Here is a 19542-nt window from a genome sequence, read left to right on the forward strand (position 1 = left end):
CTGGCTCACTTGGAGTGTGGGTGGGAGCTGGAGGGTTGCTCAGGCTAGAGCTAGTCATGCAGTGGGGACTCAGCTGCTCTGTGCTGCTAATCCAATCACTCTCTGCACCTCCACCATTCTTTTGGAGCGGTGGCTGCTCTCGCTAGGCTAATTCCTGTTTAGATAACTTGACCTAGCACAGCAGTGAAGACTCCTTTAGTTTCAACCCCTGGCTGTGGAAGGTTGTCTGTTCTCATAGGCTACTGGAAAACCTGAGGAACCCCCACAACGGGGCTCACCTGCCTGTGGCAGGTCCCTGTAACATCTAAGGCATGTCAGGATCCTTTTGAATGAAGGCAGCTGTGTGAAATTATTTACAATAAATCTCTCTCTTGTTAAAATTAGAGTATGTTCTTCTGTTTTTCGGATAGGTCAGTGTGGGGCCCTGCCAAGGCTCAGTCGTGCCAGCCCCTATGATACCAGTTGCACAGAGGGCTGCCCTGTCGGCACAGAAGTGACCTACAGGTGCCTTGATGGCTTTGTTAAAATCCCTGGAAAGTCAGACACTGTTGTTTGCCTTCAAAACTCAGAGTGGTCACCCTTTGGAGAGTTTTGTAGTGGTAAGTATTTTATTTTCTCTGGAACAAATTTCCTCTGGCCACCCTTCGCTGATGGAAATGTCAGACTTTTCCCCACTGAATAGGCCTACTCAAAATTAGCTTTAAAAACTAGTTTCAAGTTCCTTTCTGGATCAGACACAGTATACAATTAAGCTGCTTATTCAAGAATCTTGTTGCAAAGCAATCTGTGAACATCCATCAGTGAGACGACTTGTGCTTGATTCAGGAATGTGCGGTTTAGAGCAACAGGAATGAGAAGTAATTTTATATTTGAGTTTTGACTGCCCAGAAATAAGTGGGGATGCCTCCATCCTTGGGATGCTCAGACAGTTTTGCTGCATCATCTGGCATAAGTGAAATAAAACTGTTTCAGAAATGATTTACCTGCACATTACCACTTATATTACAAAATTGCGTGAGTGTCCTGGCCAATGGGATCTGGCGGCATGGTGCCTGTGGGAGAGAGTCATGCGGAGCTTCTTGTGCACCTCCGCCTAGGAGCTGGACCTGCTTCCGAGGCTCAGAATGGTTCGCGGTGCTAGGACAGGCAGGAAGGCTGCCTTAGCATCCCTGCTGCACCACTGACAGGGAGCCGCCCGAGGTAAGCCCATGCCCTAATCGCCGGCCAGGCATGAGCGGCTGAGAGGAGGAGGATTTTGTTCAATCAGTGGCGACTGAGGTCGTGGAGAAGGAAAGATTTGCGAGGGAACACAAGCTCTGTGTTTGCCATGTGGAGTTTAAGCTACTGGCAGGGAATCCAAATGGGAGTTTTGTGAGTTGTCAATATAATGATTGCATCCAAAGCTGTGAGAGCAGATAGGATCCCAAAGACAGGATGCACAAGGAAAAGAGGGTGGGCCAAGGAGAGAATCCTGGCAGATTCTCACTGGTGGGGTGGGAGTGGGGGGAGTTGGAGGATCCACCAAACTAGACTTGAAAGTAGGAGATGGAAGAGTCAGGAGAAAAACCATGAGAGGCTGGAGTGACAATAGCCAGTAGATGATGGGATTGAAAGAAGTAGAAATGGTTGATGCTGTCCAAGCAGGGGTGGCTCCAGGCACCAGCACCCAAAGGCCTGCGGGAGAGAGTCGCGCGGAGCCGATTGTGTCACTCATGGCTCCAGGCACCAGTCGCCGTGAGGGCGGAAGAGTCAGGCATCCTTCAGCGGCATGTCTGCGGGAGGTCCGACGGTCCCATGGCTTCGGCAGTATTTCGGTGGCAGGTACGCCTAAGCCACGGGACCGGCGGACCTCCTGCAAGCATGCTGCCGAAGGCTGCCTGACCACCGTCCTTGGGATGGCAAAATACATAGAGCCGTCCCTGTTGTCCAAGGCACTAAGCAGTCAAGGAGAATGGGGTGGGGTAGAGGCCCTGGGAATTGTGTGAGACTTCAATAAAGTGGAGAGGATGGACACACACTGGAGAGGGTCACAAGGTTAGAGTTGAAGATAACCGTGCCGTGGTTGTAAACAGAATGTTCAGTTTGAATTGGAGATGAGGAGCAGGGGGGAAATCTCTTTCTACATGCTTTAATCTACCAATGCCTTTCTCTCTCTTAACTCCTTCATTTTCTTTTTTACTCCTTCATATCACCCGCTGCTTGGAGCAGCACCCAGTTAGCTTTGTCCAAGTTGCTTGCCTCTCTTCCTTAAAAATAATTAAAAAAAAAATCTCCCTTCCCCTGCATATTTTATAAAGTGTCCTGTTCTAATGCTCATATGCAGCTCTGTGGCTGTACTGTAATAGCTGCTGCTGCCTCTAAATAGGGTTATCAGATAGCAACTGTGAAAAAATGGTAATAGGCACCTATATAAGAAAAACTCCCACCAAACAGGATTGTCCCTTTCAAAATGGGACATCTGATCACCCTACCTCTAAATCATAAACTTTTGGGGCAGGGTACCTGTTTGGTACCCTTCACTTATGTTAGAGAGCTGTGTTTCTGTTTATTTGTGTGTGTGTGTGTGTGTGTGTGTGTTATAAATAGAAAGCTAAAAGTACAATTTTTGTGCCTATCTTTATAGCTAAATCTTTTGGACCCGGTGTCTCCCTCCCCACCCCACCCCTTTTTTTTTTTTTTTTTTGGCTAGGTGGCTGTGGTGCCCCACCAAGGTTAAAATCTGCTAAAATAAGCGAGGAAGATGGGCAGAAGAATTACTGTCCTCCTGGGACCACTGTGAGTTATGACTGTCGCCCAGGATATGAGAGCTCCGAAGTGAAACCTGTCGTTACTTGTCTTGAGAATTTAACGTGGTCAGAAGCCCCTGAGTTCTGTAGAGGTGGGTGTCTTTTTTGTCACTTTTCTCTCTCCGCTGAGTGAGTGGCCCTCTGTGTTTTGTGTTAAGCAGCTGGTTCACATTTCAGTACCGGCTTGTCATGTTAGTTTGAAAACCTTTTTGTCAGGTTTAGATTTTAAATTTGAATTCAGCTTTAAATGGCAAGAGAAAGAAAAGTGGGTGCTATTGAATGTAGGACAGCTCTCGCAGTAGTTACGCTTTTCATTGTGTTCGTTGTGCTTCCCAGCAGCAATAGGAAATCACAAATAAAGCAGTAAAGTTAATATCATACTGTGGTAAATATCCAGAAAATGTTGAGCACGGTATCCCTGGAAACTATATGTGAAGGAGAATGATAGTATTATTTTTGTCATTGTTAAAATTCACACGTTTAAAAACTCTAGCCTCAGAGACCACTCATTCAGCATACAGTTCAACCAAACTGAATCACCGTATTAAAAATAAATGCAATATTTAATAACTATATGGCAAATTTGTTCAAATACAAAAATATAAAACAAAACTTCAATGAAGAATGGCCTCATTGTGAAGAATACCGCAAGATTTGGCAAAGCTTCCTATATTGAGTCTGTATCTGTTGAATTCCATGCAAAACCCTCATTAATACAGGGTGAGAGGAAGGAGCCAACTGAGTGATCACCCTTAACCGCAGCTCCTTGGATGTCTGTGTTCTATTCTGTTTGACAAACACAGGCTGTATCATAACACTGACGTGAATTTCTTGTGCAGTCTTAGACTCAAGTGGTCTTGCATGCCTGATTAGGAAAATACTTGATGTATATAATAGGCCCTATATTTTTATATGCAAAAATCTTGTCCACATCAATGTCAGAAATCTTTTTCAATATAATCATTAGTCCTAGTTGTAGCTTTCTCTGTGGCTCCTGGAATGCAGCATGTCTCTTCTGTTTGCCATGTGGACATGGTGAATTTCTGATAGTGTGCTCTTTATGGTAATAAGTGCCTGGCATCAGAGGAAGCATCGCAAATAACTCCTCCTACTCCAGGTAGGAGGAGTGTCTGCCATTGAAGTTGACAAAGTGATAGAATTAAACACGTAAGATGGACAATAAGAATATCCCCTGTTAAGTAGGAGAGTGAACTAACTGGACTGCTGGTCTGCCATTGTCATAGTCCAGGGGTGGCCAAACTTACTGACCCTTCGAGCCAAATACAACAACCTTCAGAAATTCAAGAGCTGGAGCAAGAGGCACCTGCTGGGGCTCGGGGCTTCAGCCCTGCTCCTCCTGAAGCCCTGAGACCTGCCTCCCTGCTGGGCAGAAGCCTCTAACCCACCACCCTGCTCCAAGGCAGAGGTCCCAGAAGCCTCTACCCCAAATCTGGTAGTGAGGCTCCGTGAGCTGCACTTTCACTGTAAAAGAGCCACATGCGGCTCGTGAGCCAGAGTTTGGCCACCCCGGCCATAGGGCTGGTCTACACTAAGGGGAAAAATCGATATAAGATACGCAACTTCAGCTACGTGAATAACGTAGCTGAAGTCGAAGTATCTTATATCGATAACTTACCCGTCCTCACGGCGCGGGATCGATGTCCGGGGCTCTCCATGTCGACGCCGCCACCGCCATTCGCGGCGGTGGAGTTCCGCAATCGATAGAACCGCGTTCGGGGATCGATATATCGCGTCTAGATGAGACGCGATATATCGATCCCTGAAAAATCGATCGCTACCCGCCGATACGGCGGGTAGTGTAGACGTAGCCACAGTCTCTTCTAAGTCTGTTAGTTTGTTGCATCAACATAACACGCTAACACTGATCTTGTTCTGTGCTAGGGAAATCGTGTGGCGTTCCAAAAGGACCAGAGCATGGCAGAGCTGTTCTTATAACCAATGACCTGTGTGGTGCAAGAGCAAACATCATTTGTGATGACGGGTGAGTGTTGGGCAACCGGTGCTGATTAATTCACAGAGCTTAGTTTGGTGAACAGTGGAAAATGAATAATAGAAATTCCGATCTAATTTAAAAACCTAACCTGAGCAGGTGCTACAGATCTGCTGTCCTGGCTTCAGGGCCCTATTGAAAAAGTATAACCTTCCAGCTGAATTTGGCCAGGTGTGGCTCATGATCCCTCCAGTCCTCCAGCTGAAAGATTAAGTTGGGAGGAAGCAGGTGCAGCTATGGTATCGTGGGGTGCACTTCAGTTTGTTCAAGCTGCTGTTGGAAAAATCTTCCAGAATATGTGATTGGGTTCTAGTTTCATTGGTACTTTCTGGACATCAGAATAACTGAACGGAGAAGTAAATGGCTTGAGCATGGATGTCTTCATTTTAATTAATATATCATTTTGTTTTTCACTGTATCACCCATTTCGGTGGTATGTGCAGACAACAAGGGTTAGATTCCCTGTGCTGGGATCAGGATGATTGGGAGGGGCTGGCTATGGAATAAATTGCCTAGGGAAGTTGTAGAGATTTTAAGAGCAGGTTAGACAAATGCCTGTCGGAGACTGTCTAGGTAATACTTAGTCCTGCCTGAGTGCAGGGGATTGGACTAGAAAACCTCTCGAGGTTCCTTCCAGTCCTATGATTCTATGTCGTCAAACCCCACAGGGATTGGGAGACAAAGAGACTGCCTTTTCCTGTAGCTGAGCCATCAGCCTACTTCTCGGGTGATGTAATAACAACTAGCTGTTATCAGGTATCAAATCACTTTACAAAGGAGGGCAGTATTGTTTACCTCATTTTACAGATGGGGAATCTGAAGCGCAGAGGGGAAGTGACTTCCCAAGGTTACCCACAGGCCAGAGGCAGAAATGAAAATAGAATCCAAGTTTCCTGAGTCCCAGTCCAGTGGTTTTTCCTCTAGGCAATAGTGTGCCTGAGTTGCATCCACAAGGATGTCCAAGCTATTTTTGTGATACTTCACATTTTCCTATGCAGTAGTGTACAGGAGCTGCACACCTTGGAATTCTGTCCACCACAAAAGCTTTGGATTTAAATGGGCTGATGAGGTTTGGACATTGAGACATTCAGGTTTTGAAAGAGTGGCAGCAGTGGGACAGCCCTTCGGCAGAGGTCTTCTCTCTCTGTTGTGGCTGTGAGCACAAGTGACCTTCAGGTGTAATGTTTTAAGTTAGAAGAAAAGCAGTAGCCACCTGGCCGCAAATGATGTTCATGTCTATCCTTGGTGGTCCCTGTCGTTTCAGCAGACAGGTGAAAGAACCTGAAGAGACCAGCTTTAGTAGATGCACCTCTCATCTGTTTCTCTAAACCTCCTTGCCAAATAAATAAGGCCACAACCTTTAGCCTGTAGTCATAAAGGAAGTAGTGAAGGCTAAATGACTGCATTGCTGGTATGCAGTACTTCCTGTGCAAGAATTAGCTAGAGGTCTTGAATTAGCTAAGTGGGTCTTGAGTTGGCAACAGTCCACACCCTTTGGTAGAAGAGAAGAATTAAAATAGGAAGACGAATGATGGCACTAAGCAAGCTGATCTTAGAGAAAGAGATACCCCTTTTAGTACTTTGCTCCTCATTTATCTGGGACAGTAATCCAAGATGTAGAATGCCAACAGCACAGCTCCTGAATGCTGTTCTGCAGATTGGAACTAGGGACGTCTGACGCAGCCTCCACACTGCAAATCCAAACCTCTTCGATATGCGAACATTTTGAGAAGTTTAAGAGTAATTAGTAAAATTACTAATTTCCTTAGTGCTTTTCAAATTTTGGAACTTATCTACAGACTTCTTCCACCTTTTGGGGATGTAAGAAATAAGAAGCATTAAAAATGTGGAGAAGAGAGACTTAATTGTTTCCCTTTGCTAAAGTTTAATAAAGATATTGCGCAGAAATTCCCAAGCATCTAGCTAGTGTAGACTTGCAGGGGAAGGATTTCACCTGCTAACATGGTCTGTGCAATCTTATACCCACCTATTTGCTTGTTCTACATTGGCTTTAACAACTCGGCATTCCTTGCTACTAGGGATCATATTGGTACTTACAGCAGGAATGACCCTACAGCTTCACCTACTGGCAGAAAGAACCCCTTTTCCAAAGTTCTGGACGATTACAGGAGTAATTAGAGAGTTAAATAAGAAACTTTTTCTCTTTTCTTTAGGTTCAGATTACATGGGCGGTCTTTCATCCTGTGTTTGCCGAAGGGAGATCAAGTTGAATGGAGTCAACTTCCAACTTGTCAAGGTCAGGCTATTTTTATGGCTTTCAGAGGAACTCATGATTGGAGCTGTTACAGAGCAACTGTTACAGCCTTTTCATGTGTGTTTTTTATTCGATCATACAGATATTTTTGGGAGCGGGGAGACATGATGAAAGTGTAGGAGGATCCATGGTGTTGCTGTTGCCTTCTGCGGAAACCATACTTCAAAGAAACAAAGAAAACCCCACAGCCCTCTCTATCCCAACAGAGCATTCCCCTTGAGCTTGCTGTCTGGTGTATAGATTCCAATCCAACTAAAGACCTAAACACAATTAAACCCTGAACATGAGGATGGTGGGGTTTGATTAGTTTCTCATTCCTCACCAAATAATCTCTGCTGCTTTTGAAGTCTTTCATCCAATTTACTTTTATTTAGTGTAATTCCTCCATGTTAACTATTCTCCTCCCTTCTCCTCAAAGCTAACCAACCAACCCTGGACTCCACACTTTAAATCTGAGGCTATTTCAGAGTGAAAACCAGTCTTGAAACTTCTTGCCAATTTATTTGCTTTAACCTTTTTGTCCTATTGGACACTGCTTCTGGAACATTGTAGAAGCGCAACTATTGTCTTTTAAGGATGTCAATCAACTAGTCCCAGTTCCTTGTATATAATATCGGGGAGGGATGTGTTCTGATAAGGCTGTTATCCGGGATTTGTTTAATGAAGCCAGAATCTTCTAGCTGAAAGGATATTGGGAGTGAAGAAAAGTTTGAAAGCCACAAAAGTCTTGTAAATCTAAGGAAGGTAATGCCTCACGTTTTGTTAAGACACAGTACTAATTACACTCTGTAACAGTTGAATTTTTTCCCCTTTTTGGGAGGAATTGTAAACAGATGTTTACTTAATCTTTACAGTTCACCTCTAACTGAAATGTGCATTAATATTCATGATGCCATTCTCTTTTCCTTCAGCAATTACTTGTTCTCCTCCTCCTAATATTACCAATGGGGTGCACAATGGCAGCAATGTGGAAATCTTTGTCTATAACTCATCGGTAACTTACAAATGTGACCATAATTTCTTACTTATTGGAGAGGCCTCCTGTCATAAACAGATAGTTAAGGGTTAAAGTCTGTTTTACCTGTAAAGGGTTAACATGCAGTACCTGGTGACCACCTGACCAAAGGACCAATCAGAGACGAGATAATTTCAAATCTCTGTGGAGGGAAGCCTTTGTCTGTGTTCTTTGTTAGTTCTCTTTTTGGATCTAAAAGAGACAGTCATGTCTCCAAGTTCTCCTGGAGTAGTTTCTACTAATTAATAGTGAGTATTAATTAGAAAGGCGAATTAGTCTTATGATTTGTTTTCTACATTTGCAATTGTGTGTTTGCTAAAGGAAATGCTTTATTCCTGTTTGCTGATATTGTTTTTACTGAGAAAGGGGGAGGGGGAATTCTCTCCAGAGATTGATAAGCTTAGACCCTATGAGTGTCCAGCTTGGGCTCATAGAGATTCTGTATTTTCTTTTTAGTCTTTAATAAATTCTTTTCTATTAAGGACTTGTTTGGTCTTTCCTTGGGTGGATTCTCAGGGAAAGAGAAGGGGGGGTATCCCTCTGTAGTTAGATCCTGGTGCCCCTCCTAGGAAAAGGGAGGGGGGAAGAAGCAGGGGGAATGGTTTGTTTCTCCTGGGTGTAAGAACTCCATGGATTTGGGGCTCTTGGAATCCCCTAGGATTTTGGGGAAGGACTGTGTCTCAATCCACATTTCCTGATTGAGTGGTGGCAGCTTACTAGATCTAAACTAGGATTTTAGTTTAGAGGGAAACCAAGTCGGGTCCCCATCTTTGAACCCACAAGCTCAAAGTGGGGGTGAGATCCCATGACATGGTGGATTGAGACCCAGGAGAAACAAACCATTCCCCCTGCTTCCTCCCCCCTCCCTTTTCCTAGGTTTTGAAGGGCACAGGATTGTTAACCCCAGTCAGTAGAAATAATGAAAGTTGAACTCATCATCTCCTGGTTCCCAACACTGTGTACCTTCTACTAGTCCAAAGGATATTTTGATGTGAGGGATGGAGATGTATAGTTCTGAGTTGCACATGGCAACACCTTGCAGCGAATGCTCAGTGAGAACAGCGGGTTCAGGGGGTTTAGAAGTCCCTCTCTGAAGTTTTGATGAGTAAAACTGAAGGGAAATGACAGATTTTGGCAGTTTATAACTCATGGTGACATCAAGAGGCACCACATTGAGCCTTTCACATCCCTGCTGCAAACCATGGAAGTGTTAGAGCTCTTAAAAAAGAGAGAGAGAGTGAGAGAGAACTTTTGTAAAGGGAAGTGGTAGGCAGCTCAATGTAGGGGTTGCTATGGGCTTCCCCTAGAATATATAAATGGGATCCCAGGAGCAGTCTGCAGGGTAGCCCAACTAGTAGTACCTGGGCTCTCGCTGTGACAACGTGTAAGTGGGATAAGTCTGTCTTCCCTCTAAAGATGCAGATTCCTAAACATAAGTTTGGCAAGCTCCTGACTCTGAGTGGCCAGCTGGTGATGGGGAACTGATGTAATGTTCATAGCTGCTTTTTCCTTTTCTTTTTGACTTAGTCATAATTACCCAGGACAAACCGCAACTGTGCCTCCCGAAGGAGCAGTAGGAGCTGGTACTTCCTCATGTAAATTGGAAGAACTTGGATTTGCTAAATTTTAGAATTTTGGGTTCAAAATCTGGCCGACTGGGAGTGTTGGGGGGAGCTTGTGAGTTGCTTAGGCTGGAGCTTGTCATGCAGTGGGGACTCAGCTACTCTGTGCCGCTAATCCAAACCCTCTCTGCACCTCCATTATTGTTCAGCGTGGTTCCTCTCGCTCAGCTAATTCCTGTTTAGAGAACGTGACCTAGCACAGCAGTGAAGACGCCTTTAGTTTTAACCCCTGGCTGTGGGAAGCTTGTCTGTTCTCATAGGCTACTGGAAAACCTGAGGAACCCCCACAACGGGGCTCACCTGGCCTGTGGCAGGTCATTGTAGCATCTAAGGCATGTCAGGATGCCTTTTCAACGAAGGCAGTTGTGTGAAAATATTTAAAATTAATCTCTTTCCTATTAAAATAAGAGTATGTTCTTATGTTTTTCTGATAGATCGGTGTTGGCCCCCAGGAAGGCGCCGCCGTGATACTGATAGCTGCGGTGGTGGCTCTGTTAAAAGCCTTGGTAAGTCAGACACACTCCGAGTGGTCAACCATTGGAGAGTTTTGAGGTCGTAAGTATTTTATTTTCTCTGGAAAAAATTTGCTGGGGCCACCCTTCGCTGATGGAAATGTCAGACGTTCCCTCACTGAATAGGTCTACTCAAAATTAGCTTCAATAACTAGTTTCAAGTTCCTTGGTGGATCAGTGACAATATACAATTAACCTGCTTATTCAAGAATCTTGTTGCTAAGCAATGTGGGAGCATCCATCAGTGAGACTATTTCTGCTTGATTCAGGAATGTGCAGTGGGTCAGGGAGGGGGACGGCCCCTGCCCAGGCACAAAGTCCCCTCAGTCCCATCCCCCCTGCATTGGTGCCAGGCTGGGCATGGATCAGAGCCACAGAGGCTTCCATGGGCCTTCCCCATCACACAAGAGCCCGGCCCCCATCCAGCCCCTCAGCCCGGGCTGCGTCGGACTCAGCCGGCGGGGGGCAGGAGGGGATGAAGGGGGCCCAAGCCCTGCAGCAGCGACAGGTCCCCACTGCCCCACCCCAGCCCCCACACCTCTGCGAGCTTTGAGCCCCCGGGAGCGTTTCTGCCTCAGAAGCTAAACTCTGTCCTGTTGGTGAGACCGTTAATGCCCAGGGCCTGCTGCTAGGGGCTGCGAGTGTCTCCTTTCCATTGTGGTGGCGGAGGGGTAGGGGGAAAAAAAGCCCTCTAAACAGCAGGTAAAGGTGCGGCTTCTGTTGCCGAGCAGTTTCAGTAAAGCAAAGTTTGGAGTATAAGAGTCCTATAGATTATAAAATGAGCAAGTTCCCCGTTATAGTCTTAGGTTTGTAACTGTACAGAAATGGATTAAAATCTTCATTAAAGCTAATGTTAAAATAATCTAATACACAGGTTAAGAAAAGAGCATCTGTACATCTGGGTATAACGCTTAAATTATCCAAAAGTACAAACTTCAGTTTGAAATACATAATCTGCAGTATCTCAAATTAAGGTTAATAAATTCAGTAATACGGTCCAGGTATTAGCATCCAATTTTTCAGGTACATCGCTCATAAAAGGTTATACTAAGAGTAGTTTGTGGAAAGCAAATATAGCAACCGGTGAAGATTGTCCCTCAGTAATTGAGAATTTAAGATCAGTTGCCCCTTAGAAAATACAATACAGAACATTGGGAAGTATTTCAGTTACTTTCCTGACTTTGTTTTTCATTGGCACTTGTCCTCATGCTCGTCATACAGCTTCCATGCATCGCATGAGAAATACGAAAATCAGCTGTCTCAGAGAGAGCTTTCCACCAGCTGTTTCACTTGTTTCTAATGCCAGACAAGTTTCATCGACTCGTCTATAGATTGCTCCCTTGGTCTCCTTTGCCCTGTCCATCACCTTCTTTCATGTCACTCTGTATGGTTGTAACAGTCTCTCTGAGCCTGTGCTGCGTTAGATCATAAGCCCTGTGAGGTGGAGGAATGTCCTGTCTTGCACAATGTACTTACCATACATGCTCAGGGTGATGTATACATGGTAAATAATGTAAAATTTTAATGTACTGCAGTTTTGTATCAAGCCCAGTACATCCAAATTGTCCCCAATAAAATCATTTGTGACGTCTCAAAAACGAGTATTCTGTTACAACAGACTACTGAATATCGTTCATGGTTAACTTTTCCCCTTCCTTGTCTGTCTCTATTGCTAGGCACTTGTGATTCTCCTCCAAGTTTGAGTTTTGCTGAGCTGCCTGGGGCAGTGAACAATTCCTATCCTGTTGGGACCAAACTGAAATGCTCCTGTCGCCCAGGATACGTTTTGCGCTCTGGAAAGTCTCCTTTAGTTACATGTCTTGCAAATTCAACGTGGTCAGTAGACCCTGAGTTTTGTGTAGGTGAGTATCTTTGCTTTTACATTTCGACTGATGTGCAAGCCAACTTGACACAGTTAGAAATCTCTCTTCAATTGGGTATCCCCTTCATATTTTACTATCTCCTCCTAGGAAAAACTATATTTTGATTACTAAGTAAACCCATAAACCTGAGGAAATTCAATTAGTGCTTAGTCCCCCTAAATACTTATCATGGAAACTAGTTACTGTTGGAAAACTGAAGAGTGATGGACACTTCATAAATCTTTCCTGGAAACCATTTTTTCTTCTAACACATCCTGCATTTTCTGTCTCCCTTCAGTGTTCCAAGATTGCAGTTAATTCTCATGTCACAAATGGTTGATTTTAGGTGGAGATAAACTCTTAAACTAAGGTTTTGCTTTTATGTCAGTACCCTAGTCCTCAGTGCTAAAGGGGGAGGGAGAAAGAGGGGCTTAGAAGCAGGATTGTTTGGAAACTGTGTTTTTCAGAACTCTCTGGGAGGGCTCAGGCTTCTGTGAGTTCATATCACAGCCATAAAATTCTTAGAAGGGGGAAATAAAGGTCATTGTACAATCCTCATTTTGGGAGGAATTGTAAACAAATGTTTACTTAATCTTTACAATTCAACTCTAACTGAAATGTGCATTAATATTTATGATGCCATTCTTTGGAGGCAAAGAACAGGGTACGATTGAAAAAAGGATGAGACACTTAGAACCTGGTCCGGCAAACAGAAATGTGCTTAACCTTATTGATTGATATTAATTATATTTCTGTTCTTAATTCCTTATGAATTGCAAAAAAATTGGCCTACGCTGCACAAGACATCAGAACAGATTTGCCCTTGGAATTAATGAATCCCACAATGCCTTTAAATTATTATACCTGTGAGTGAGATTATGTTAACTAGTGTATAGTTTCCTAGGTCCTTCTGCTTGCCCTTTTTGAATACTGGCACAAGATCAGAACTCATGAAGAATGGAAGAATTTCCTGGTACTCTATGATTAATTAGAAGTTAATCAGTGGGCTAGAGATCTCCTTGGCCAACTTTTTAGGACACTTGGGTGCAAGTTATCCCAAGAGTTTGATTTTAACAATGTTTATCCCTAGCAGATGTAGTTTAACTTTCTCCTTAATTACTAATAGATGTGAAAGTACTTCATCATGCTCTTGTGATGAGACTATGTTGTCGTGCTTCTCTCCAATTACAAAAGGCAAATATTTACTGAAAACATCTGCCTTTCCTGCATCATAATTGTTTTATCATCTCCATTTAGTAAAAGGTTTGTACCATTACAAGGTGCGGTATATTCAACGTATCATCCAGACTAAGGAGAATCTGTCATCCCTGCCCTCTCACCTCTGGTGCCCATTAAAATGCTTTGCTACTGGAGGCTACAGTCTGGCCTGTTCACAAGCAGCCTCCAATGGGCAAGTCACTCCCAGCTAGGTCTCAGCCAGCCACACCCTGGCTCTCACCAGCCTGGGTTATACAGAAGGGTGACCCCCAACAAACTCCTAGTATTTGTTTTGTTTTTTTCCCCTCCAGAAATGTACTTCTCCTATTGCCCAGCCCTCTCCCAGACAATACAAATTCATATCAAGTCTCCATTTCTTCAATAGAACTAATATGCACACACCTTGTTACCCAAATAGAGTTTCACAGACACTTCAGTTTAAACACACTGGATTAGATCAAACCAGTTTACTAACTACAAAGAGATTTTAAGTGAAGGCAAGTAATGAGGCATAAGTCCAAAATGGTTACAAGAGAAGTCAAGATAAAACACAACTGGTGCCCAGGTTAACAAACTATGTTAAATTCAAAATCAAGCTTTTTCTTACCACATACTCTCAGCAGTCTTACTGACCCAACTTCTTAGGTGAGGACCCCTTCTTCAGCTTAGTGACTGCTTCCTTTGTCTCTTCTTGTGCAGTGGATGAGTGAGAGGGAGGAGGTGCCTGGGAGTGTTTATGCCTCCTTTTTTACAGTGGCAGCCCTACCCCCTGGAAAACATTCCCAGCTGACAAAACGTCTATAGGGAAAGATCTTCCCTGCTGCTGTTCCTTGTTTTTGAGTTTTTTCTTTCTTCCTGCTTGATGACTGCTTTACTGCTTAAATGCAAATTAAGCAGAGCAAGCATTCCTTTGAGACAGAGCTGTTTGCCTACTTGTGCTGTGGTTTGCAACATGAGTTAACATTATACAGGGAAATCTTATAACGGTGTTGTCATACATTTTATCAGGACAGTATTGACGAGTAAACTATAAATGGTCATATACCTCACAGGGCATACTTGTTTCAAAGATTATAACAGCCGTCTCTAGGGTGTAGACACGGGTACGTTCTCTTACAGTAGGATTTATTTTGTTCCTAAAGAACTTCAAAACCTTCTCCTTACTGTCTGTAACCATGCCAGTTGTGTCTCTTTCACTGATGTCTTTAGCTCCCCATATCGATTTTTTACCTTTCATAATTTATGCCATCTATCCTTTTCCCCGTGTATTATGTTGCTTTTTAATTGTAATTGCTGCCAGTTGCAGTCAATGGATCTACCCACACAAATATGTTTATGTATATGAGTTTTCAGGATCTGGGCCTTCACATATACAATAGGAATATTTGAACTTATACTAAATCTGCAAGTGGATCTTAATTCTTCTTAATTGGGATAAGAAGCTTCCACATTGCCAAGGTAAACTAATGCAATGGTCTTAAGAACAGTTCACGTCTGGAGATGATGCAGCATAGCTGGTGCTTCAGAGGAGTCAGTCTGTTCTTACTTTGGCATTTCATCCAAATGACAGTTGAGTTGGGGGGAGGAATGAAATCATACTGTGGTTCACTATGGTGTTTGGATGACTCCTACAAAATTGTTTTTTTTCTTTAAAAAGAGTCCCTTTTAGATTGTTTACCTGGCACTGTTTGGGAAGGGGCATACTCTGTTAAGGTCATTTTCATGAGGTGGTGTTTTATGGAGCATTCTCCTTGAGCAGTGGATGTTCCGGGTTCGGTCAACCTAAAAGCAAAAAAAACCTTCAGAATCTGCTTCAAAGGTTAAAATGCAATGTTAAGTCCCCTTCAAATGGCTAAATAGCTTTCTACGGGGATCTAAGACAACTTTCTTAGTGAAACTCTCTTCCGTTCACCTTCAATGTAACCTTTAATTTACATGTTGACGTTCTTTGCTTCAGCAATACCTTGTCGTCCACCTCCTGATATCACCCATGGATCCCATACTGGTCAGCATGAACAAGAGTTTTCCTTTGGCTCAGCGGTAACTTACAAATGTGACCAGGGCTTCTCTCTTATTGGAGAGGCCTCCATTCATTGTACAACGAAAGATAACGTCAATGGAGAGTGGAGTGGGCCTGCCCCTGAATGCAAAGGTTAGTAGCGTCTGTTTTTATCCCCTTCTTATTCTACCATTTCCCCTCCAGAAATGTATGTCTTGTATTGCCCAGCCCTCTCACAGACAATACAAATTCACATCAAGTCTCCATTTCTTCAATAGAACTAATATGCACACATCTTGTTACCCAAATAGAGTTTCACAGACACTTCAGTTTAAACACACTGGATTAGATCAAACCAGTTTACTAACTACAAAGAGATTTTAAGTGAAGGCAAGTAATGAGGCATAAGTCCAAAATGGTTACAAGAGAAGTCAAGATAAAACACAACTGGTGCCCAGGTTAACAAACTATCTTAAATTCAAAATCAAGCTGTTTCTTACCACACGCTCTCAGCAGTCTTACTGACCCACTTCTTAGGGGAGGACCCCTGCTTCAGCTTACTGGCTTCTTCCTTTGTCTCATCTAGTGCAGTGGACAGAGTGAGAGGCAGGAGGGGTACCTGGCAGTGTTTGTCCCTCCTTTTTTATAGTGTCAGCGCTGCCCCTTGGAAAACATTCCCAGCGAAAGATCTTCCCTGCTGCTGTTCTTGCCTTTTATTTTTTTTCCTGCTTCATGACTGCTTTACTGCTTAAATGCAAATTAAGCAGAGCACACATTCTTCTGAGACAGAGCTGTTTACCTACTTGTGCTGTGGTTTGCAACATGAGTTAACATTATACAGGGAAATCTTATAACTTATAACGGTGTTGTCATACATTTTATCAGGACAGTATTGACCCGTAAACTATAAATGGTCAGATACCTCACAAGGCATACTCGGTACAAAGATTATTACAGCAGTCTCTAGGGTGTGGACGCAGGCACATTCTCTTACAGTAGGATTTCTTTTGTTCCTAAAGAACTTCAAAACCTTCTCCTTATTGTCTGTAACCATGCCAGCTGTGACTCTTTCACTGATGTCTTTAACTCATATCGATTTTTTTACCTTTCATAATTTATGCCATCTATCCTTTTTCCCATGTATTATGTTGCTTTTTATTTGTAATTGCTGCCAGTTGCGGTCAATGGATCTACCCACACAAATACGTTTATGTATATGATTTTTCAGGATCTGGGCCTTCACATGTACAATAGGAATATTTGAACTTCTACTAAATTGGAGAAGTGGTCTGAAGTAAACAGGATGAAGTTTAATAAAGACAAATGCAAAGTGCTCCACTTAGGAAGGGACAATCAGTTTCACACATACAGAATGGGAAGAGACTGTCTAGGAAGGAGTATGGCAGCAAGGGATCTAGGGGTTATAGTGGACCACAAGCTAAATATGAGTTAAAAGTGTGATGCTGTTGCAAAAAAAGCAAACATGATTCTGGGATGCATTAAGAGGTGTTTTGTGAGCAAGACATGAGAAGTCATTCTTGTGCTCTACTCTGCGCTGGTCAGGCCTCAGCTGGAGTAGTGTGTCTAGTTCTGGGCACCACATTTCAAGAAAGATGTGGAGAAATTGGAGAGGGTCCAGAGAAGAGCAACAAGAATGATTAAAGGTCTAGAGAACATGACCTATGAAGGAAGGCTGAAAGAGTTGGGTTTGTGTAGTTTGGAAAAGAGAAGACTGAGAGGGGACATGATAGCAGTTTTCAGGTATCTAAAAGGGTGTCATAAGGAGATGGGAGAAAAGTTGTTCACCTTAGCCTCTAAGGATAGAACAAGAAGCAATGGGCTTAAACTTCAGCAAGGAAGGTTTAGGTTGGACATTAGGAAAAAGTTCCTAACTGTCAGGGTGGTTAAACATTGGAATAAACTGCCTCGGGAGGTTGTGGAATCTCCATCTCTGGAGATATTTAAGAGTAGGTTAGATAAATGTCTATCAGGGATGTCTAGACAGTATTTGGTCCTGCCAGGAGGGCAGGGGACTGGACTCGATGACCTCTCGAGGTCCCTTGAGTCCTAGAGTCTATGCAACTATGAAACTAAATCTGCAAGCGGATTTTAATTCTCTTGATTTAGGATATAAGGCAACCACTGCCTGTGTGGGATTAGGAAGCATCATCCCGCTTCTGCTGCTTCTCACTTCCCCTGGGCATGTTACAAAATTATCCATAAATGTGGGTTGTAAGATTTCCTCTGTAGCCTTTGATGGTGACCACTACCGTACAGGACAGATCTTGAACTCCCAGACTTTGATCTGCCATGGTATTTGCTATGTTAGGGAGTGCAAGTTAGCATGTCCCCTTTTTCCCAGTAAAGTAATATGAGGTAACGCTAATATTAGTCTTGTTCTCTTATAGGAATACCATGTAAACAACTAGAACTAGAAAATGGCAGGGTTCATTTAAAGGATCGCCAGGTTGGTGCAACAGCAAACTTCTCCTGTGATGAAGGGTGAGTGGCAAGTTGCTTCTTTTGACTAATTAACAGAACCTGTGCTGGTGAAGTCTGGCAAAATGAGAGTAGAAAGGCTGCTTAACTTCAAGAACATAAGTGAGTGGTGTGCTATACATCTGTGACCATGGGCTGGTCCCTTGTTAAGAATTACACCTGCGATTTTTTTCAAAGGAGTTGAACGAAAATAGATAGCCACCCGGCTACGGTTGTCATGCAGTGGGAGATGGGCACCTAACTCGCTCAGATGCTTTTGAAGATCTCAGCCTAGAGGCCTCAGGAGATCATTCTGTAGGGGTTGGGTCATGTGATCTGTAAATTAACTAGTTTTCTGGGTATTTGAAGAGTTCTGTAGCAGAGGAGGTAGGGCCTTCTGTCACCTACTGGAGATAGGAGTGCAAAAATCTCTAATTTAGAAGAGGGATAATTTGCCGAGGATTAATAGGTATTCCCAAGCATCTGATAAGCATAGCCCAGAAGCGACTCTCTCCTGTTAACACTTTGGGGAGCTATATCCTCTGGTCTGTAGCTCTTTCTTGCCTTTAACTACACAGGGCTTGGTCTTCACTTACAGTGGCACAGCTGTACTCTTGTATATAAAGCTGCTCCTCTACTGATGGGAAAGCCTCTCCTGTCAGCATAGTTAATCCATCTCTCCAAGAGGCAGCAGCTATGTTGGCGGGAGTTCTCCTGTCGACATAGCACTGTCCACGTGGGGGGTTAGCCCGGTATAACTGTCACTCAGGGGTATGGATTTTTCACACCCCTGAGCAACATAGTTGTACCGATATAGATGTGTAGTATAGACCTGGCCTTAGTGTTCCTTGGTCCTATCATGTTAGTTGTACCCCTTTTCCAATAGTTTGTCTGCACCTACTGGCAGAAAGAAACCATGTTCCATCTTTCTGGACTGTTAACTAGTTCTTTGCTCACATGAGTAACAAACTTGAACCTTTTTTCTTTCTTTAGGTACAGATTAATTGGAACGACTTCTGCCCAATGTGTGGTTGCGGAAAATGGAGTTAATTGGGATAAGGAGCTTCCACATTGCCAAGGTAAACTAATGCAATGGTCTTAAGAACAGTTCACGTCTGGAGATGATGCAGCATAGCTGGTGCTTCAGCGGAGTCAGTCTGTTCTTTCTTTGGCATTTAATCCAAATGACAGTTGAGTTGCGGGGAGGAATGAAATCATACTGTGGTTCACTATGGTGTTTGGATGATTCCTACAAAATTATTTTTCTTCTTTAAAAAGAGTCCCTTTTAGATTGTTCACCTGTCACTGTTTGGGAAGGGACATACTATCTTAAGGTCATTTTCCTGAGGTGGTGTTTTATGGAGCATTCTCCTTGAGCAGTGGATGTTCCGGGTTCGGTCAAGCCTAAAAGCAGAAAAACCTTCAGAATTTGCTTCAGATGTTAAAATGCAATGTTAAATCCCCTTCAAATGGCTAAATAGCTTTCTAGGGGGATCTAAGACAACTTTCTTAGGCCTGGTCTACACTACCGGGGGGGGGGGGGTCGAACTAAGGTACGCAACTTCAGCTACGCAAATAGCGTAGCTGAAGTCGAACTACCTTAGTTCGACTGACTTACCCGTCCAGACGCAGCGGGGTCGAACTCCGCGGCTCCAAGGTCGGCTCCGCCACCGCCATTCGCGGTGGTGGAGTTCCGGATTCGACCAGAGCGCGTGGTGAGTTTGAACTATCGCGTCTTGATTAGACGCGATAGTTCAAACTCCG

At 43.6% G+C, this 19542-nt stretch overlaps 1 protein-coding gene across 2 annotated transcripts in view; it reads left to right on the forward strand.

The window, feature by feature from the left end:
• The window catches only part of LOC120403911 (complement receptor type 1-like), a 626098-nt gene that overhangs the window by 255444 nt on the left and 351112 nt on the right, over positions 1-19542 (forward strand). Inside the window, exons 2-10 of one of the 2 annotated variants that reach the window (XM_039535863.1) lie at positions 411-599; positions 2690-2878; positions 4689-4788; positions 6972-7054; positions 10144-10215; positions 11898-12083; positions 15259-15453; positions 17709-17802; positions 18772-18857. In XM_039535863.1, the coding sequence (XP_039391797.1) occupies positions 411-599; positions 2690-2878; positions 4689-4788; positions 6972-7054; positions 10144-10215; positions 11898-12083; positions 15259-15453; positions 17709-17802; positions 18772-18857 (1194 nt within the window). The remainder of the gene's footprint in view (positions 1-410; positions 600-2689; positions 2879-4688; positions 4789-6971; positions 7055-10143; positions 10216-11897; positions 12084-15258; positions 15454-17708; positions 17803-18771; positions 18858-19542) is intronic. The other variant, XM_039535862.1, reaches the window with a different exon arrangement.

The sequence above is a fragment of the Mauremys reevesii genome, linkage group 4 (genome assembly GCF_016161935.1).
Source record: "Mauremys reevesii isolate NIE-2019 linkage group 4, ASM1616193v1, whole genome shotgun sequence".
Lineage (NCBI taxonomy): Eukaryota > Metazoa > Chordata > Testudines > Geoemydidae > Mauremys > Mauremys reevesii.